The sequence below is a fragment of the Gopherus flavomarginatus genome, chromosome 7 (genome assembly GCF_025201925.1).
Source record: "Gopherus flavomarginatus isolate rGopFla2 chromosome 7, rGopFla2.mat.asm, whole genome shotgun sequence".
Classification (NCBI taxonomy): domain Eukaryota; kingdom Metazoa; phylum Chordata; order Testudines; family Testudinidae; genus Gopherus; species Gopherus flavomarginatus.
This window is the reverse complement of record NC_066623.1, coordinates 51,609,717-51,632,165: the sequence shown is the minus strand read 5'-3', so window position 1 is coordinate 51,632,165 and position 22,449 is coordinate 51,609,717. Positions and strand designations below refer to the sequence as shown.

General features: G+C 40.4%; 1 protein-coding gene across 5 annotated transcripts in view; it reads left to right on the top strand.

Annotated features, from left to right (window-relative positions):
* The window catches only part of SUCO (SUN domain containing ossification factor), a 900,323-nt gene that overhangs the window by 5,641 nt on the left and 872,233 nt on the right, over positions 1-22,449 (top strand). For all 5 annotated transcript variants that reach the window (XR_007775597.1, XM_050962991.1, XM_050962992.1 and 2 more), the window contains exon 2: positions 21,134-21,239. Coding sequence is in view for 4 of the 5 variants with exons in the window: in XM_050962991.1 (XP_050818948.1) it covers positions 21,134-21,239 (106 nt within the window). In the remaining variant the exon portion in view is untranslated. The remainder of the gene's footprint in view (positions 1-21,133; positions 21,240-22,449) is intronic.

Genomic DNA, 22,449 nt, shown 5'->3' with positions numbered 1-22,449 from the left:
AATGCACAAAGTACTGCTAAAATGTAGAAAATGCATCTTTCTAAAAACGAACCTGGATCAAGGGCATACTGTCCCTGGTAACTGATGAGAACACGATGTTTGGATGGTTTTTAGAGAACTGCTTTTGATGCCTGGCTTCCAAGTCCCATCAGTAATCAAGGGCAACATTAAGGAACTAAGCTTTAGGAATACATTCCTCTAAAAATACATATGTTGGTATGGGTCAGAGTTCCGATTACATGAAGCATTTGTCAGGCAGTGTTAAGGGATGTGGGAAATGTGTAAAGGATGTTCTGTGTTTGCAAAACACTATTCTTTGGCCCTCTGTGTGGTAACCTTAAAGTATTCAAAGTGTATTGTGCTGAACTTAATGCTCAATGGTTTAATTTTCTGCAGAGCCAATTAAACAGTGCAGCCCCAGAAGCTTGGAGATCACTTTGGGGTTCTTCAGTATTTAATTTTATAGCACTCACTGCTTTGTTTGAATTCAGACTATCTTTGATAGCTATTTAAACACTAAAGAAACTGGTATAAATTATTTTGAATCCAGCTTTTGTCCACTACTAATAGCATTTTCAGAAGCATTGTTGGACCTCCCGTTGATGAATGAAATGACTGTTGTAATCTGCACTTCTATAGCACCTTCCGTCCCAGAATCTGAAAGTGCTTCACATGTAAGTTTAGCTGCAAATTCTTATGAAGCAGGTATTACCCCATTTTATAGGTATGGGGAGAGGGAAAATGCTGGTACAGACATCCCCAGTGTAGTTGCGCTACACCAGTTGAAAGCAGGGCTTTCACTAGTTATTCAGTAGGGCACAATGGAAGCATGTCTACATATCAATGCTGGGGAATTGCACCAGAGAAGCTACATTGGTGCCAAAATCCCTAGTGTATACAAGCCTGAAATAACTTGTTCAGGGTCAGTGGTATAGCTGGGAATAGAACCCAGGTGTCTTAACTCCCAGCCCTGTTTACTAAATACAAGATTCTTCATCTTTCGCTTCCTGTAACAAATTAATTACATGAAAACTCATTATGAACCTTAATATTCAAGTTGAACTAAAATACTTTCCTCCCTAGTTTTCTTGCCTTTTATACTAACAGTCAGTCTTACTAGCACAAGTATACAAGGTTACATGGATTTATATGTTTTCTGGTTTATTACAAGCTTTCATAACTGAAATAACTATTGGGGCTGGGGGAGGAAATCTCAAATCTTGATAGTCTAAATGATAAACGTGGCAAATTTTCTTTTATGGCTGCCAGTCACAGAGGCTACCAGAGATGCTGCACCAAGTCACACTTTCCCAGGAGAATACACTGCAATGCCTGCATAGTTGTTGTTTGCTAGTTTTGTCTTGTACAGCAGCTCAAACTTGCTCTCTTGCCGCAGATGGAATCAAGCTCTAGCCAAACTAGTTACCACAGTGATGGGAATTCTTCATTAGTGGTGCAACTGTTGCAAGCTAAACTGTAGGAATGAGGGAAACCCCTCTTTTTTTTTTTTTTTTTTTTTCCTCCCATGTACCTTGGATGAAATTATTCCTCATGCATCAGTGGTTGGAAGAGAGTCTGGGTCAAGTGGCAGAAGGATATTTTGCTGCATGTTTAGTGAATCCAACCTGCATTGATCTCTTATCTCCTCTCTCATTTGTTCTCTTCCCTTCCCCCCTCAAAAGTTCTGAGTTAGGGATGTGCTCTGTGAGGCTCAGTGACACCCTCTGAATATGTCTACACTGCACTAAAACTGGCCTTTGTCAGCTGACTCTGGCTTGGAATGCAGGGCTATAAAACTGCAATGTAGATGTTCAGGCTTGGGGTCCCAGAGCCTGGGCTCCAGCCTGAGTCCAAACATTTATACTACAGTTTTATAGCCACGCAGCCTGAGCCCCACAAACCTGAGTCAGCTGAAACAGGCCAACCATCGGTGTTTTATTGCAGTGCAGACATACCCTATGTAAGACTCGGTGCCACCCTGTATTTTAGACTCAGTGTATGAGAGGCTGTCAGAAGAAGAGACAGACCAAAGATAGGGGATAGTAGGAAGCTCACTTTCCAGAGCATTCAAAGCAGCTCTACAATTCCCTGTTTCATTGTTTGTTTTTTTGCTGGTGAATTGGAATAGACAGTATTTGCAGCAGGCTGGGCTCTCTTCTCGATAGAGATCTTAACATTTTAAATTGTATTGGGGTTCAGGATTTTGTTGTATTTCATTTAAATCTGTTCATCACACTTCTGCTGTGGTACTAAAATGTTTAATAAATCAAAATAAAATTACTTATCTTTTGTGGAGAAACTTTTTATGAAGGAACAGACTTAGGCATCCGTTTTATATATTCAAAACCTTTGTTTCCATCTGCTGACTTCTAAAGTGAAATGCATGTTCTGTGTATAGTATTGTGTATAGAACTCTATTGTGAAGGTGCCAATTGTGGCTCTGTAGCTAAAGATAACTATTTTTTTTAATTAAAGCAGGGATTTGCATACTATTAGAATCTGAATTTACTACTTGATACCTACTTTGGCATATGCTTTTGGAAAAAAGTACACCTCTACCCCGATATAATGCGACCTGATATGACACGAATTTGGATATAACGCAGTAAAGCAGTGCTGCAGGGCGGGGCTGCGCACTCTGGTGGATCAAAGCAAGTTTGATATAATGTGGTTTCAGCTATAACACAGTAAGATTTTTTTTTTGGCTCCCGAGGACAGCGTTATATCGGGGTAGAGGTGTAATGCAGGTTTTCATTGTAAGCTCTATTTTTATTCCACTCTGAATCCCTCAAGGAGGTCCTTTGAGTTGAGTTTCCTGTGAGTTTTTATGTTACCTTGAAATGAATTGGATAAGCAGTTTCTGATGTATTGTGTTTTTTGTTTGTTTTAAGTTGTCTTTGAAAATTATTCAAGTACCTCTTGGTCATGTCATATCTCAAAAGTGGCTTGTCCTAGAAACTTCAAATTTGTTTATTCAAGGTGTGAGAGAATCCTACTTAAATAAAAATGCAACCCTGTAATTATAGTCACTACCATTACTCTGTGAGACCCTGCCTGTTGTCAAGACATGTCATCTTCCAATTCCTGGTTTTTACTTTACTTTAGCCTTCCCTGCAGGTGGTCTATTGTATCGTAATTCTTTAAACTGCTGTTTATTTTGCCTACTGTAATCTTTCCCTTTTGGTTTTGTTTCAATGAAAACACACAATGCCCAAGGAAAAATACTTCATCTTTATTCTTACTCCTGTCTGTCAGTAACGCCATGTTGCTTTGAAATGGACAAGATATTATAACTATTAGTTTGGAATAAAATATTCCAAATTCTGCTCTTGGTGGTTGTCTGCTTGGAGAGGTTAGTGGCTTTTGGAGAATGCAGGCTAGAACACTTTTTTAGTTTAAAACGAGGTATTATAGAACCTGAGATCAGTGAAAACATTCCCATGTTTTTAAAATCTAATGAAAATAGTTAATTAGGATTTGAACACTTCAGCATTGTGTTAGTGCAGGAGAACTAGGAACGTGAAACTGAGTACAGACAAAAATGAAACTCACTAAGTAGTCTTAATTTTCCAGGATGCAAAAGTCAGAAAAATCAGCATTAATGATAAACATATTAAAAATATTTATCTAGGAGTGGTTAATAAAATAAGTTTTAACTTGACATTGTCCCTTCAAACTATTTTCTGTCTAAGCTTGCTTCGCTTAAAAAGGAACTTTTTTTTTTAGCCTAAAAGCTTTTCTACTTTTGGCCCCATAAGATAATCATAATGGGTCATTTCAGGATAAGAAGCTTATTATAAATGAGAGGTGGGAAAACTACGGCCCATGGGCCACATCCAGCCTGTCGGTCAATTTAATCTGGACCTCAAGCTTCTACCTCGGAGTGGGGTCTGGGGCTTGCCCTGCTCTCATGCTCCAGCTGAGGAGCAGGGTTGGGGGCCACTCCGCGTGTGCATGCCACAGCTCCCAGAAGCAGCGGCATGTCCTCCCTCTGACTCCTATGTTTAGGGGCAGCCAGGGGGCTCTGCACGCTGCCCTGTCCGCAGGTGCTGCCCTCACAGCTCCAATTTGCTGGGCACTGAAGCCAATGGGAGCTGCAGGGATGGTGCCTGTAGACAGGGCAGCACGCAGAACCATCTGGCCGCACCTCTGTGTAGGAGCCGGAGGGGGGATATGCTGCTGCTGCTTTCGGGAGCTGCTTGAGGTAAGCGCCGCCCGGAGCCTGCATCCCTGAGCCTCTCCCCACACCCCAACCCCTTGTTCAAGCCCTGATCCCCCTCCTGCCCTCTGAAACCCTTAGTCCCAGCCCAGGGCACCCTCCTGTGCCCCAAACCCCTCATTCCCAGAGCCTGCACCCCCAGTCAAAGCCCTCACCCCAGCCCGGAGTCCGCTCCCTGAACTTCTTGTTTCTGGCCTCACCCCAGAGCCTGCACCCCTCCTTCCCCCCATGCACCAACCCTGATCCTGCACCTGAATCCCTCTGTCCCAGCCTGGAGTATCCTCCTACACCCCGAATCCCTCTGTCCCAGCCCCACCCCAGAGCCTACATCTCCAGCTAGAACCCTCACCCCGTTCTGTACCCCATCCCCAATTTAGTGAACATTTATGGTCCACTGTACAATTTCCATACCCAGATGTGGTCCTCAGGCCAAAAAATTTGCCCACTTCTGTTATAAATCCATTATATAAAGTGTCTGGCTGTTATACAGCATAGTTTTTATAATGATTTTCAGACAAAAATTCTTATTCACACAGGTTGATGGTAGAATACTGATAACCATGTATTAACATTGCTGCTGTTTGCCATTTCTGCTTCCTGTGTGGACAGCACTGAGCAGATAATGGCTATCAAACTGTGTTTGTTCTAGAATAACTTCCCCCAGGTAAGGGAACTGTTTTTAACATAGGTGTGAACTAGATGTGGCAGAAATGCTGGCTGGTATGAATGAAGCATAACTTTAACTTTTTAAAGAGAAATTCTGTTCTTTGCTTGAGTTCAAGAGCTTTAAAATATTTGTTATCCACAGCTAATGGCACACCTGATGTTTGCACAAACTTGTGTTTAAAAACCCCAGTGTGGGAGATATGGGGGAGTAAGCATCAATGCCATGTGCTTCATTACGTTCCTGTATTCTGCACAGTCCACTTAAGGCTTTGCTGTTTATTTTTTCCAGCCAGAATGCATTAGTAGTATTTATGTATTTTTAATTTTAATGTAAGTTTAATCCATCCACAAACTGTTCTTCTAAGATGGTAAGATGATCAAGTAGAGACTGTTTACAGTGTCACATCTAGCGTCAGGGTACTGTGATAAAGACCTAGTAAGACTAGGGTCTACATCCGTGATTCCCAAACTTTAACAACCCTTTGACGAAAATGTCAAGATTCACGAACCCCCTCCTAAAAACAAATATTTCCAGGGATTTTCTCCTTTACCTGAGTATAAATTATAAAAGCAGTGATCTTGGAAATACACAATTTGTTTTTCTGACGTGCTTATTACATACTATTTATTATTAATTATTGATCATTACAGTATTTTTATTACATTATGAAAACAGCAACACTCTTCCAAGATCTCACTTTCATAGCTTGTATCACTTTGAATAAGCCTGTTATAAGACAGGGTTTCTGTGTTTATCAAGGAGTATCAGATGTGAAACGGCAGGAAGGTATTTAAGAAGTCAACTCAAAGAGTTCCTCCTACACAAGCATTCAGTTCTTGAGCAGTCCAGGCAAACAACACATGTTACAACAAAGCTTAAACTTGTTCTTCATAATAATTTAAAAAACAACATTAGCTGCCTACTTTGTTTTAAAAACAGCAAAAAAATATCCACCTCCCTTTCCATTTCTTATAAGGAATCTTGAACTTTAAGGGTTTGGCTACACTTGCAGCTATACAGCGCTAGGAGTTAACTGTTTTTGTACAGCTGTGTAGGGAAAGCGCTGCAGTGTGGCCACACTGACAGCTGCCAGCGCTGCAGTGTGGCCACATTTGCAGCATTTGCAGCTGTGTTGGGAGTGGTGCATTATGGGCAGCTATCCCAGCATTCAAGTGGCTGCAATGTGCTTTTCAAAAGAGTGGTGTGGGGTGGAGTGTGACAGGGAGCTTGGGGGGCAGAGAGAGAGTGGATTTTTGGAGCCGACACTGTCAGCTCCCTGCCTTGCAAATTCTGACCACTTCCTCCACCCCTCTGTCATTCACTCTTAAATGCAAATAGCCTTCAGACCAGATAAGCAGCTGCACCGAGGGACTCCATCCCCTCCTTTCCCCCCCCCCCCTCCTTGCTGTGTCTCTCCTCAAGCAAACACTAGCTGTGGACATTCCCTGCCTGCCTCTGCTCCGAGCAAAGAATTGCTGTGTTTTTTAGATAAGCATCTCCTGAAGCCTCGAGTTCACAACAAAACGAAGAGAGGCATCATAACAAAACAGAGTTCTTTAGTTAAAAGCATTATGGGAAAATTCTGGAGGTCACTTACAGAGTAGTAAAATTAATCACTGTTTACACTGGCACTCCAGCACTGTAGCACCAGCGTTGTTCTCTTTATTCCTCTCGTCCATATGGAGTACAACCAGCGCTGTAGCCAGGGAGATACAGCGCTGTATGTGCCTTGCCAGTGTGGACGAGGAGTAAGTTGCAGCACTGTAAAGCCACTACCAGTGCTGCAACTCTCCAGTGTAGCCAAGGCCTAAGTCTCCTCAGTGTGATAGATAGGCTTGCTTTGATCTGCTTAGCTCTTGGAAGTCCAGGGGCTCCAGGCTGCTGGCCCTGTGCTGCCCGGGGTACCTAGGGACAGCTCTGTCCGCCAGTCAGGATTTTTTTTCCTGAGAACCCCCTGTAACATTTCAGAACCCCCCAGGGGTTCATGAACCCCAGTTTGGGAACCACTGGTCTATATATTTAAGCATGACAAGAGACTTGGAGTGCCCCAATTCAAACACTTTAAAGGGGGACCTGGTTTTCAGAGGGTCCATGGTCTGCACTTTCTGAAAATGTGACCCATTTAAGGTGTGTGAAGTGGGATACCGAAACACTATCAACACTCTTGGAAGCTCAGGTACAGGACTTTAGTAGTATTTCATAACAGGGTTCTAATTTTATGTTGGTGTAGGCCACACAGGAGACAAGCCCACTCAACACACAATTACATCACAGTAAATTTTCCTGTGTTGGACAAGGATGATTAAACTAGCTATTAGTAGTGAATGAAGACTGATTATTTCTGTTTCCTCTGCAGACCTTTGTTTTTGTTTTCATCATTTATATGCACTCTAATTTGTCTAGTAACTTTCTGTATTTTTTTTAAATTAAGCTACAGTAAGATTGAGAGTTCTTGATGCAAACTTACCTGATTTGCAAGATCTGATCTGCAGAAACAGGATATGCCCACTATTTTTGTGCATATGAATCCAGTTCTGTAAATGAAATGAAGAAATCCCTTTCTTTCTGAAGAACATTCTAGATGGCAGGATTTAAAATATGAAAACTTTTTTTGTGAAAGAAAAGCATAGTTGAGCAACAGCGCAGAAAGCATATTCTGCTTTGACCTATTTTCATCAGTTTCAAGCTAGAAAGTAACGAAATATTTTTGTGTTCTCAAAACAAACAGTGAAATGCATTGTGGTAAGGAACAGAAAGATTTTACTTCAGATAATATGCGTAGATTCTTATCTTGTAGCATTCTTACTCATTTTGATTCTGTATATTTTGTGCTTACTGTTTTCTCTCAAAGGCATGCACATAGTCACTTAAACTGATTCTCTTGTTGTAGCATCCTGCTCTGTAATAGTAGCAACTAGCTTTCTAAATCATTCAAAATTGTTTAATCAGCCAAAAAGTTAGCTTTAACATTTCTCCATTGTGTGGTAGAAATGAAGTGTGGATAAACCCGAAACACCTCTGTACGAATAAGAGAATGCTGTGTCTCATTGTATTTGGGTGAGATGGGATGATGATGATGATGGCCATTTATAGTACCAGAGGTCTGTTTTTTTTTTTGTTTTTTTTTTTTTTTTTCCTCCTCCTCTGGGAGTACCTGCCTCTGTTTCATGCTTCAGAGGTAAATAGAGTACCTCTTACATTTTTTAAATTGATTGCTATCTTTCTTTGCTGGCACACTAGAAGTGCTACAGCCACATTGAGAGCCCAGTCTTCTGTCTCTGTGTAGGCAGATGTAGGTTCCTCAGGGTGCTTTCTAGAGGGCCTCCTTTCCAGATAGAATTTTATGACACTCTTCTCCTTCTGCCAAACAACTTTAATAGAGAGATGGTCCATTTGACTGGACTAGGGGGGAACCAGGGAATTTCCCTATTTAGTGTCTTGTCAATACACTAAAATAGAATGTTGAGCTCATGGGGACCTCTGTTTGGCCTGCCTAATGGTAGCTTGTGAAGCTTTGGGGGCCAATTTAAAGCAGAACTTGGCTTTACAGTTTTTCCATATTCATTTCCTGCTTCTTCTAAGCAAGGCTGAGCATGGTTTCAAGATTGAAGTAACAGACGAGTCAAATTGTAAGGAAATCTCCAATTTTTGAGACTCTTCTGCTCCATCTCTCTGCTTCTGTGATTGTTATAGAAGTTAGAAATCTAGTTTGTTGCCTTTCCCAGTCATTTTTCCCAGTCATTCTTTTCAGGGCTTAGCCAGGGATTTTCTCCTTTGAATAAGTGCTGTCTGCCACTCAACCAGGAAGTCCCAGGTAGTTCTATATTTAAGCAGTGTTTTTGACTCTGAGGGACCCATCTTTTCCAGTTCCTCAGGCAAAAATCTTTATGTCCAGAAACCACATAGAAAATCTAGACCCTGTTCCTTCTCTTCAACCCCTCACCCCCGAGTAAAGCGCCGAAAAGATGCGGTAATAACTCTTCTTTTTAGACACTGTAATCCTCCAAGACCGTATCAGAAGTAGAGAGCTTTAAATAGCCTCTTTTTTTTCTGAGGATTTGACTAATCATCACAAACATTAGTCCAAGTCATTGTCATTGGAGGAGGGCAAACTCTCTGAATCAGATTGATCTTACTTGACTTCCTTCCAGATTAGGACCATTTCAAAATGGAAGAAGAAAGACACTTTTTTTCCCTCATTCTAGAATCTCTGGAGAAGATTGTGTTGGACTATTCGGAGTACACAGACACACATAGGTCCACTGGTAAGGCCATTAATGTCAATTTGAGCACGAACCATGGGTTGAAATGGAGTGAAAGATATTTATAGGTCAAGATGACTGTTTTATGTTACATAAAACTAAATACAAGCTGTAGTGAAAGTATACCGACTAGATTAATTCAGACTAAAAACTATTTAATTTTAAGGCTTCTGGTGAAGTCACAGAATTGTATTGCAATAGGATAAGAGGATGTCATATGGCACTATCTGATAGGTTAATTTTGAAAGTATAATGTCCTTTTGGGATTTCTTTTGTGGGGAGCTTGCTGGCACAAAAAAGACTGAGCATGTCAATCTTATGGATGAAATGGAACACAAACCACCTCCATCACCTTGGCTGTTGCCCTCTCCACCACCAGCTGCCAAATCCAAGTGTTTTTAAGGTATTTCTGTTCCTGTGACTCTCTTCAGCAGCTAAACTGCAATCTTCAGTGACAGAAGAAGTAACATCTTATCTCTTTCTCTTCCCCTTTTTGGGTACATTTGTCTTTTTTTTTTTTTTCTTTTTTCTTTGAAATCTGATTGTGTTTGTTTTTTAATCCAGAGCTGCTGTTTATAACCCCCGAAACAAGGGCATTTAATACCATCTAAAAGATTGTCAAAATTTTCTCCTTAAAGACTCTACAGAGGGAAAGATGGAAATTAAAGTCTGTCTTGTATGTTTCAAATGCTTTAACTGTTTTTTGCTTTTTGTGTTTGTTAAACATTTCAAAGGACTTTTATGATGGTTGTTAGAATGGGAATAGGAAACTTCACTTCACACAAGCCACACCATACTTAACTGTTTAATGTTCTTAAAGCACCTGAACCCTGTTGAGACCATCAACCCTTATGAATATGCCAACATTTAAAAGCTATACCATATGCAACTAGATCAGTTGGTCAAATTTTCATTGGTTCTGAAATTGTTCCTTCCTTCATCTCGTCCGGGTCTGCTGCCAGCACAGTAAGATATTAACTTTATTGGATGGAGGGATAACCTTCAGTTTTGTGTTTTTTTGGTAGACTGAAAGATCAAGAGTTGTCTAAGAGGGCCTTCAAATTCTCCTCCATTGCCTTATGAGTAGCCATGGCTACTCAAACCTCTGCTTGCACAGCTTTCTACATCTATCTTGCATGGAATCCTGGCCCTTTTAATTCAAGCATGCTAACAGGAAGAGCTGACAGTTATCTCCAACAAACTGCAAGAGAAGTGCCAATTTAGAAAGTCAGGAAAAACAGTTAAAGTTTGAGGGCATAATAAGAACATAAGTGGCCATAGTGGGTCATAACAATGATCCATCAAGCCCAGTAATCCTATCTTTTGACATTGGCTGGTACTAGATGCTTCATAGGGAATGAACAGAGTAGGGCAGTTTATTGAGCAATCCATCGTGTTATCCAGTCCCAGCTTCTGGTACTAAAGGTTTAGAAGCAATTGGAGCATGGGTTTGTGTCCCTGACCATGCTGGCTAATAGCCATTTGTGGACTATCCTCCAAGAACTAGTTTTTTTTGAAGCCAGTTATTCTTTTGGCTAGAGGTGGTCAATTATTTTTTGTCAATGTCCGAATTTCTTGGTCAAGGTTTAGTCAAGTTCCAGACTCGAGAAAAAATAATAATAAAACCCCAATAATAAGTAAATAAGATTTTTTTGGTCTGTTCCAAAGCATTTGGCGATCCAGATTTGACCCACGGTCGACCTGTTGACTACCCCTGCTTTTGGCCTTCACAGCATTTCCTGGCAGTGAGTTCCACAGGTTGACTCTGCATTGTGTGAAGAAGTACTTTCTTTTGTTTTGTTTTAATTTTGCTGCCTGTTAATTTCATTGGGTGGCCCATGGTTCTTATGTTAAGTGCAGGGGTAAATAACACTTCCTCATTTACTTTCTCCACACTTGATGATTTTATATTTCTCTATCATATCCCCCTCTAGTCCTTTTATCTAAGATGAATGGTCCCAGTCTTTTAAATCTCTCCCATATGGAAACTGTTCTATACCTCTAATCATTTTAGTTGCCCTTCTTTATACTTTTTCCAATTCTTTCATGGAGTGACCAGAATTGTACACAATATTCAAGGTGTGGATGTTCCATGGATTTATATAGTGGCTTTATTCTATTTACAGTCTTATCTATCCCTTTCCTAATGTTTAATATTGATAGCTTTTTTGACTGTTGCTGCACATTGAGCAGATATTTTCAGAGAATTATCCACGATGACTCCAGGATCCTTGAGTGGTAACAGCTAATTTAGATCCCATTATTTTGTTTGTATGGTTGGGATTGTTTTCCAGTATGCCATTGCTTAGCATTTATTAACATTCAATTTCATCTGCCATTTTGTTGCTTAGTCATCCAGTTTTATGAGATCCCTTTAACTCTTCACAATAAGCTTTGGACATATAAAACTACTCGAATACTTATTGTCTGCAAACTTTGCCCCCTCACCATTTACGCCTTTTTTCCAGATTATTTATGAGTGTTAAACAGCACTGGTACACAGTACAGGTCCTTGGGGAATCCTGCTCTTTGCACCTGTCCAGTGTGGAAACTGTTTATTCCTACCCTTTGTTTCTCCTCTTTCAACCAGCTACTGGTACATGAGAGGACTACCTCTCTTCTCCCATGACTGCCTACTTTGCTTAAGAGTCTTTGGTGAGGACCTTGTCAAAGGCTTTCTGAATGTCTGAGTACACTATATCCACTGGCTCACCCAAGCCCACGTGTTTGCTGACCCTCTCAAAGTATTTTAATTGATTTTTGAGGCATCATTTCCCTTTACAAAAGCAGCACTGACTCCTTACCAGCATATCATATTCATCTGTGTCTGACAATTCTGTTCTTTACTGTGGTTTCAACCAATTTGCCTGGTACTGACTTTAGACTTACCGGCCTGCAATTGCCAGAATCACCTCTGGAGCCTTTCTTTCTTACCTTCAAGAATGGTTTTCTTAACCTCAAACAGCTGATGCTGACTATGGGACAGATTTTGAAAACACCAATGGCAGTTAGGTGCCTATCTCATCATCCTTAACAATGGGTAGGTTTAGATTGAACTGATGCTAAGTTTAGGGGCTTATGCCTTTATCTAGTATGTGACCTGAAAAAAAGTTTTCTGAGAGCTATCCTTGATTATACTGTGTGCTTCATACCCCACTGGTTGGAGTTGCCTCTGTACATAGGTCTGATTTTAAATTGTATTGAACAAGTTCATGCTTTAAGTTCCAAATCTGATAGGCTTCTAAAAATGAAGCCATTTTATTATGGGGAAAGTGGAGAAAATTTGTCCGCAACAAGGTGTAGTGGTTCATGTTTTATGGGTAGGTAGATATCAGAATGTATTGGGGTAAGAAAATATCCCTTAAAAAGCAGTTTCGGTTTTCTTTGCAGAGGAGGTCCCTGCGGTATAATGTAATAGATGCATCTCTGGTGCCATCATGGATGCTGCCATCAGATAATCATGTTTACGTGGGTTCCATTTACTTCTGGTTCACTTGTAACTTGTCTAATTCACTTCCACTGGCTGCTCACTTGGTGCTAACTCCATTTTTGGTCCTTGACCAGAAATAATCATTATTCTAATGGTGTCTTCAGATAATAGTCTTCTATATCAAGAATAACTGCTACCTTTTAAATGACTTTAAATAATGGGGAACTTAAGAGCTATGTTTAAAAAACAAAACTGTACAGTCTACTAGATCAACATCAGTTTCAAAGTCGCTCAGGTTTTACAAACATAACATTCTAATTCAGCTTGGTTTGTTATGGATGCCAAGCTGTCAATGGAACAGTGCTAAATCACAACATCACACACACTATTTTATTCAGAAGTGATAAGCAGATGTGTTTTCCTTCCTCTTCAGTAAAGAACAGCACATACCTATCGTATAAAGGGTAAAGTTTTTGTCTTGTAAGCTTGGGCTAGCATCCAGGGCTTGGATGTTTATATCTTCTTAACCTTAGGAATCCAGTGGGGCATCCAAGAAAGTCATGTGTGGAAATATACCAATGAAAATGCCAGATTATTCTTTATCAGATTTAAATAGCTTCTGTTGCTGTCGTCATTGAACCATCTGTAGCAAACTTGAATTGTCACATTAAGAACTTCTGCAAGGTCGGAGACTCTCCTAGAAACAATGATTTATTCAGAGAGAGAGAGAGAGGGTAAATCTTGATACAACAAGAGAAGTATATAATAGCAAGGACAGGGAATGATAAAATCTTAATATTGACTAGAAAGCCTTAATGTACTGATAATCTGAAAAAGACTGGTGGTTTTAGCTATTTTGTTACTCATCGATCAGTGTGGAAATACATGTTTGAAACTATCTGCACACTAATACATAAACAATAGTGTGGCATGTTTGGCCTGAGGCAAAGGAATTACAGACATTTGAAGAGGCATTTGCGTTAAGGAACTACTTAAATGGGTTTGCTGTGTCTTGGACTGGTAGAACTGCAAATATTATGAGTTAGCATCTTGGATTTTATTGATTTTTGTATCTCTGTGTAGAAAGACTTGACAAATATGCATCCATATATGTAGTATTTTACTGATAGCATTCTGTTATTGCCAAACACTATAGCCTATGAGTAGTCTGTGCTATGTGCAAAGCACTGAAATAGAGTAGAAGGAAAAATGGAATCATGGTGCGGATGAGAAAAGTAATAGAAATGGGACAGGGTCAAACCTGTAACTAAATTTAATTGCTTAACTTATTAGGGTTAACTTTTTTGTGTGGTTTTTTTTTCTTTTTTCCCAGCTGCCAGTCTGGCTTACTGTACTAATAGCTACAAGGAACTCAAACTACTTCCCTAAAATAGAATCCCTCTCTCGTTTAAAAAGGGGCAAGATTCCCTTTTGGTCAAACAAAACAATTAACTCCCTGAAGAAATGGTTTCTATAAAATTTTGCTACTGATTACTAGAGCAGAAGGGGACTCTGTATAAGATGATATGCCAAATATACTCTGTCTCCAAGTCTAATATCTGTTAACCAACGTTTAGAAATATCTGCTTAGTTTTATTTGAGTATCGTTTAGTGGCATATTGTACTAAATCAGCAGGAAGCAGACTTTACTTGACCCTGTTCTTGAGTGGGTGCTTAAAATTAAGGGGAAGAGATAGCACAGTGCTTTGAGCATTGGCCTGCTAAACCTAGGGTTGTGAGTTCAATCCTTGAGGGGGCCATTTAGGGATCTGGGGAAAAAATCTGTCTGGGGATTGGTCCTGCATTGAATAGGGGGTTGGACTAGATGATGTCCTGAGGTCCCTTCAAACCCTGATAGTCTATGAATTAGAGTTTTTATAGAGACCAATAGGTTATAATTTTGGGTGAGAGGAGAAAGGTAAAAGATGAGGACTTGTTCCAAGAAGGGGCTAGAGACAGGCAGAGGGTAGAAAAGCTGCCCCATTTGAAACTCTCTCTTCTGCATGTCTTTTTAGGTGGTCTTTTTCTTTAGAATCTTGTGGGGGAGAGGGCTTAGATTGGAAGTAGGGGATATCTGCAACATAAAGGCGAGATTACTGAATTTCAAATTCGAAGAATGATTCTGCCTGTTTGTGCCTGAATTATAATATTGTAATAATGTTAATAGAACTGAAATGTCAAAACTGCAGAAGTTGATGATTGTATATGGTGAAGCCGTTGTTGGGAACATAAATATTTTATAAATTTTTTTTCTTTTAGATTTTTGCATTTCTGTAAATTAAAGTTAAACACCACTTTTGTCAATAATTTACTCTTGTCTATTGTTGAAGATTTTAGTACTATTTTTAGAATAAACTTAATCCTCAACCCCACAGAATCATATTCATTTAAAAACAAATGAAAACGTACTTGTAAAACTTGTTCTGATGGTTGTCACACATTTATATAAACCTTTCTATGGTTTTTAGCTTCTCTAGCTTATGGGTGTCAAAGCTGCGGCTTACATGCATGTGGGGAGTGTGCTTTAAAAAAAATTCTCCCATACTCCTTGTGGAGGGGGGGAAATATGTTGTGATTTGTATTTTAATGAGAAGTGAAATCAAGCTACCTAATTTAGGAATTAAAATGTCCAGCCCTTGTTTAGTAAAGCTGATTGCGCATTATTAACAATCTGTTCCATAGGTGCAGTACTCCTGGGGGAATTCTGTGCTCATAATTAATGAGCCACGCTCATTTTTCATTTTTTGCTCAGAAAAAAGCTTCTGCTGAAATGTTGTTGTTGCAGTTCTGCCTTTTGCCACCAGAGGGTGCTGTGGCAATAGAATACAGCAACTGATCCCAGTCCGATAAAGAAGGGAAAGAGCTTGCCTTCTTCGCAGCACCTGTCGGGCCAGGTTAGGGGGGCAGGAAAAAACTGTTCCATGCTTTTCCCACTCATACCCAAAACCCTCCAGGTTCACACCCAGGCTCCTTCCCAGCAAATTTACTTCACCTCCCTCAGCTCCTCCATTATTCCTGACTCTTCCAAGCCTTTGCACTGGTTCTGAAGGGTGCTGGAAATACAGTTCTGTATTGTAGTTTAAATGAGTTATTACTCAGAGTTCTATGTTAACATATTAAGGACTCAATTTGTCAAAAAACATTTCCTCAATCTTTTTTGACTATATTATTACAGACATACTTGCTGACAGGTGTTTTGAAATAAGTGACCAAAAAGTAATTTAAACTGGTGATTATATTGTTGTTTTGACAAATAAAATATGCAGAATTTTAAAATAGTGTGTGCAGAATTTTTATTTGTTGCAGAATCCCCCCAGGAATAAAGCATTTACGTTGCTATCTATGTATTGTCTATTTTTTTTTTTTAAGCACAAGCCATCGTGGACACTACTTTTATTACTACATCCTATATTAAGAGACCTAGTCCACCACTGTAGTAGGAAAATTGCTGCTTTTCATTCTTACAGGTCACAGAAGACCTCATCTGTCTGCAACTGTAGTCAAAAAAGCAAACAATGTTGGAATATCTAAGAAATTAGAAGCAAAATACAGAATATGTGATTATTTAGATCAGTAGTTCACCCTTACCCTAGTGTATTGGGTGAAGTACTGGAAGGACATGGCAAAATTGGAGGGGGTTTAGAAAAAAGGCAATATTGATTAGGATTCTGGGAGAAAATGTCTTGAGTGCTTGCTTCAAAAAAGAGAAGAAATAAGAAGGGACTTGATTGAGTGATTTTTCAAATTGTTTTAAACAGATTAGGAAATGCCAGACGTAAAATGCAATCTTAATTCTTCTCCCTTGCATATTGATCTGGTGCCCAGAATGAGGCAAGGGTCTTGTGGAAAGAATATGATTGTGTAATTAAGCCTGTATTATAATTTATGTATAAGAAGTCAGAACAAAGTTTGTGGGGGCAACTGTGAATCTTGCATTTCCTATCTTTTAACTTTGCAGTTTAAAAAACTTAGCATTTTTGTATGTAACTTTCTTTTTTATAGGACAAAACAAACTGTTCTGTGCAAATGTCACAATTCCCTGTTAACATATCATAAGCAGAGTTTGAATTCTGAACCTTCATCTCTGCAGTGCAGATTACTACAGTTTGAGCAAAAGAACTAACTGAATTAACTGGCAGGAGGGGAAGGTTATTCCCAGAAATTTGGTGGTGTGATCAGACTGCTGGGTTTTGGATGTGATTGGGTGCGAGATTTTAACCTGGCCCAGTTCTCTCTCTCTCCCACCATGCGCGTGCACACACACTATGGCAGCTTCCACAGGTTTGCCAGTACAATGTCTGCTACTGCTTTGGCAGTAAGGTGAGCCTGGCCTTAGAATGTCTATTATTCTGATACAGTGCCAACATTTTCTTTAGAAATGCAAGGGGAAGAAAAGTGATAGTGATGTTATCGGTTTCTATCACAGCAAAAAAACAAAATTTCAGTAAGTCAAAGAAAAGCCACTTCTGTGATACCAAGGCTTTTTCCCTGCCAAATATCAAAGATTTGCTACAAATAGTAGAGGTGTGAATCTTTTATAATGGAAAGTGTTCGGCAACCTAAATATAGGGATCGCTTGCTGCTCACCTTACAGTAATAAATAGTATAGAGAAGCTGTAAGTGATCTTCCATTCTCTCCCTCTCATCACAAGAATAAGGGGGAGGGATTCAATGAAATTGAGGGCAGCAAATAGAAAACTAATTACATATTGTGTAGACATATTCTTTGTCTGTCTGTAGAATTAATTGCCCCAGGATGTCATTGAGGCCAGCAGTTTACCAAATTCCAAAGGAGGATTGGACTTTTACATAGATAAAAAGTATATCTAGTTGCAGTAGTTCATGCAAACCATTTTTGGAAAGATTATTAATTCTCATGCTTCAAACCTTGAACGAACCTCTATTGGGAATTACTATGAGACATTCATGGAGGTGCATATCTGTTGACTGGGGGTTTTCTTTCAGTTTCCTCTGAAGCAGGTCACTGTTGGAGACATGATACTGAACTAGATGGACCATTGGTCTGATATAGTATGGCAATGCCTATGTAATGTTAGTTTGTACCTAATGTAGATGATGTAAGTAGTGTTTATAAACAAAGTAGCTGGTTGGGCTCAACCCTAATGGGGGAGCTTAAGGGTGACCACCACCATTCCTAGTCTTGCATTGCCATAGATGTTGTTTAACTTCAAATATGTAGCACACTATACTGGATCCAATAGTGTATTCAGATTATTAGCCTATTTAATATTCTGTGCTTTTCTTGCAAAAGTGTAATGGTGGCAATGTGAGTGTCAAATCATGTCATATCACTAGGCTGCTGTGGCTAGACCTAGAACAGTTATCCTGTTCTTGCGTACTTCCAGAAACAAGAGGACAAAAGATACTGCTGCCTGTGACATTGCATTCCATATGTTTTATGGAAATATGCTTATGAGTGTAAATATGATGCAACTGGAATATGCTTCATGCAAAAGGTCTCTTGTAAGGAATCATAACAAAGGTTATAACCTACTGAATATATTCCTCCTATTTGTGTGCATATAGCATTCTTGTATGTGAAGCTAGAAATATAATTCTCAGGTCGTATTGTAATTAATGGTGGTTTAGAATCTTCATGGCTCCCATTGACTAGGACAATTGGTTGTAAACGATTTATTTACCTGCACGCCTTCTTGTATACCTGTGGGACAACCCAGGAAGAATGGAGACTAGTGGTCTTAAAGCGACGTGACCATGTCACATGATACTGGAATCCATCTTAATCCTTGTACTTTTCCATGGATGAGGCGGGCATGGGGACAAGCACAGACAAAAGATTCCCACCTTGTGCCAAAGCTATAAAAGGGCATGGAGCAAGGGGAGGGATAGCTCAGTGGCTTGAACATTGGCCTGCTAAACCCAGGGTTGTGAGTTCAGTCCTCAAGGGGGCCACTTAGGGATCTGGGGCAAAAAAAATTAGTTGGGATTGGTCCTGCTGTGAGCAGGGGGTTGGACTAGCTGACCTCCTGAGGTTCTTTCCAACCTTGATATTCTATGAAAAGGGGTGGCCAGTCATGAGAGAACCCCTGCTTACCACCTGAGCTGTCTGCTGGATCTAAGACTGTACCAGGGGAAAGGATTGGGAAAGGACAAGGAAGGCTTCTAGTGTGTGAAAGAAGCTTATAGGAACATCTTCGAGGGTGAGATATTACCGGTAGTCAGTTTCTTCATGTATTAGGCTTAGACTTGCGTGTGTTGTTTTATTTTGCTTTGTTACTTTGTTCTGGCTGTTATTACTTGAAATTACTTAAATCCTACTTTTTATACATAATAAAATTACTTTGTTTGTTAATAAACCCAGAGTAAGTTAATAAATATCTGGGGGAGCAAACAGCTGTGCGTATCGATCTATCAGTGATATAGAGGGCGACCAGTTTATGAATTTGCCCTGTATAAGCTTTATATAGAATAAAATAGATTTATTTGTGGTTTGGATCGCATTGGGAGTTGGGTGTCTGGGTGCTGGAGACATTTCAAAAATAGTCCAAAATAAACTTTTTTTTTCCATTGGAGTAACTGGACTTTTCATTTTCACTGAAGTAAAAAAGGTATCATTGGGAGTATAAAACTGTTCAGTAAAACTAATATTGTGCTGTTTTAAAAAAATCATTTGAAACAATGTTAGCCAGCTTTTAAAAAGAAATTTCAATTATAGCATGGAAACGGAGCTCTCATTACATATGACTTGAAGGCTCTGCTTGGTCTCCAGGCAGCTCTTATTCCCACTACCACTTCAGAACATTTGTTCATTCCGTGTAGGCGTTTATATAGCCACCTTACCTTTTGAGTGCCTCAATTCTTTCTGAGCTAATAGGTTCTCCATCTAACTCCTGAGTTTGTTCCTCAAATAAATACGGAATTTTATGTAAACCAAATCATATCATCTACCTTTTGGTATCCAAGCCTAAATATCTTTCTTTACCAAGCATATGTAAATGCAAAATTTCCCTTTTAACATCTAGAAGATACAGCACAAAGGGCTCATCAAATTTTCTCTGTCTACTTGGATCAGAAGAGCTAACTATCGTCAACTAACAAAATTCCTCCTGTAGGAGCTGAAGGTGCAACTCCCTCATGAACACCTCCCTCCCCCCCCCACGCCCCCCCTCAGCCATATAGAAGCACATATGTAAAACCACTATCTGGTTTACCATGTATTGGTTCACTAAGCTCTATAAAGCTTTGGCTTTTCTTTACCTGACAGAGCTTTAACAACATCCTTCAGTGTGCTCTAAATTACAATATATGTTTTAAATACATTTGTTTACACTTTCAGTTTGTGGGGGACAACAGAGCCTGTTTTTATGTATGGTAGTTATCTTTATTGATCATTACTGTTTGCAGCTGCCCAAGAATGTGTATTGTCAGTTGATCTGTGCATAGGCAAGGAAGAAAACTTCAGTTTCTGACCTGTGACTAAAAGGTAAAGAAATTTCAAATTTTAGAGAGGAGTGTATCCTTTTATTGATAGCTAGTCAGTAGCTTGTCAACTTCCATTCTGTGCATTTTGTTTTCCGGTGTTCAGCTCTGGAGGCACTTCCTTAGGCTGTGATTTCATGCAGTTGGTGTGCTAAGGGAGGAGTTTTTTCTGTGAAGTATTAAAAAATATGAGATGCCTTTATAGTCAGGTGTGTAGGAGTTCTCTACTGCACAGTGCCCATAATCACTAGATTTACCATTTTGACAAAGTAAGTTACAGATAAGAAACTAAAATTGTTTTTTTGAGAACTACTTATCAAAATATCTGAACTTTCTGACGAGAGGCTTTTTATCTCTTGATCAGAAAAATTCTGCATGTTCTGTTTAGGCCAGTACTCTCTACTACTATGAGATTGCATCTGTCAGTGCCACGTAGTTTGACTACAGTCCAGAAGGTCATGGGTTCAAGTGTCACTTGCTCTCATACCGAAAAGCCACCTCCAGTTTACCCAACTGCAGAGTGGATACCTGATCCATTGGGTTAGGGCAGTTAAAGGTGGTCGGACATGATGCTCGCCACATCGCTCCTTGGTGTACTGTTGGCTATGAAATTAACTGTTTCAGCCCAATGGGCCAATGGCTTGGGGAAACTTAAGACTTTGACTATTGTCAGGCTAGCTTAGAATGTAATATCGTAGGTGCCAAAGTACTGTACACTTCTAAGAGGAATAGAACACCCCGAACCACTAAGCACACTGATGTCACTGCACAAGAAATGAGTGAATTTTGGTCTATAGACTCCACTTCTTAATTTACAAATCAGTCAGTAAAAAGTAGGAGTATATTTCAGAGCTAACTTCCCAGTCCATCCTGCTATGAGATCAGTTCTTAAAACTGAAGTGAGATTCCTAGCAGTGCTTGCAAAGGATCACCAGTAACCTAACAAAAGTGGTGTGGATTTTTTTTTTTTAATATACCCAGGTATTTTATAGGAACAAACAAAAATAAGAATGAGGGAGATAATCTGTGTATTTATGTATGTAAAGTGAGATTTAGATTTTTAGTTCCTGTTTTGTCTGTGTTTTGTTTAACAGGCTTCCCAGCTGGCATGTTTTTTGTAACGAGAGCCCTTCATCTACATCGCAGTACTCTCCAGACAACTATGCCCTGGCAAATGAGGATGAGAACATCCAGGAAAAGGTACAGTGGAGATTTGCATATTTTTCAGTAGATGGGCTTGATTTGATATGAGTAATTGCAAAGCTAGTGGTGGTCTTCGTTTTAAGATTGGTTCTCAATCGATGATTTAAAAAATATGTACCGAATGCTCCAATTAGCTAAGGTGCTAGGGCTAGTCATCTAGGAAATCTACTTTAATTTCCACCGTGTCCCTGTCTCTTAGATCATGCAGTGTCCAGGCTCACTGTAGTTTTGCCAGCTTGTGCTCTAAGTGATGCACAATCAGGGTGGATTTGATTTAAATCTCTAGTCAGGAAGACTCGGTTCTTCTTCGAGTGATTGCTCATATCCATTCCAGGTAGGTGTGCGCGCCGTGCGTGCACGTTTGCCGGAAACTTTTTTACCCTAGCAACTCCAGTGGGCTGGCAGGTCGCCCCCTAGAGTGGCGCCACTATGGCACTTGACATATACCCCTGCCGGCCTGCCTGCTCCTCAGTTCCTTCTTACCGCCGTGTCGGTTGCTGGAACTGTGGAGTGCGGCTTGCTGTCCTCCACGTCCCTAGCTCTCCTTTGTATTAGTAGTTCTCAGTGATGTGCGATTCCGCCAGGCACTTGAGGCACGCGTCGTGGGGATCGCTAGTCAGCATCGGCTTCTTGCGTGCCGAGCACTGCTTGAAGCCCGGCGAACCAGGCATGAGCCTGGTGCCGGGCACTGGGAAGGGCAACGGCCCACCCCGGGAATAAGTTCTATAACTATATACAATAGACAACTAACTACTACACTATCTTAAACTGTTTTGAAACTACTTACAACTAGAAGTGTCGTATCTGCAAGGCCTTTAAGCCTCGCACAAAGAAGGAGAGAGATCAAAGACTCCGCGCTCTCCTAATGGAAGCGGCACTGACTCCGGTACCGGCAGCACAATCAGCCACCTCTACTCCGGCACCGGACTGCGCCGGCATCGGCAAGACTCCCCGGCACCGTCCATCCCCCGCACCGGGACCCGATCCGAGACCCTCGATGTCTGCAACACCATCTCGGCAGGCTCGAGTGGAGCGCCCGGCACCTACCTTGGGCGCGGCGCCGCCTGCAGGGCTGCTGTCGACTCCGGGCCCGGAAGGTCCGTCGAGTCCGGCCCCTCCTAGCTCCCCCTTAAGATCGGGGATCGAGCTGTTAGTCCCATCTACGCTGGAGACCTTCGCTTCGGCACGGGACTTGATAGCGCTCACT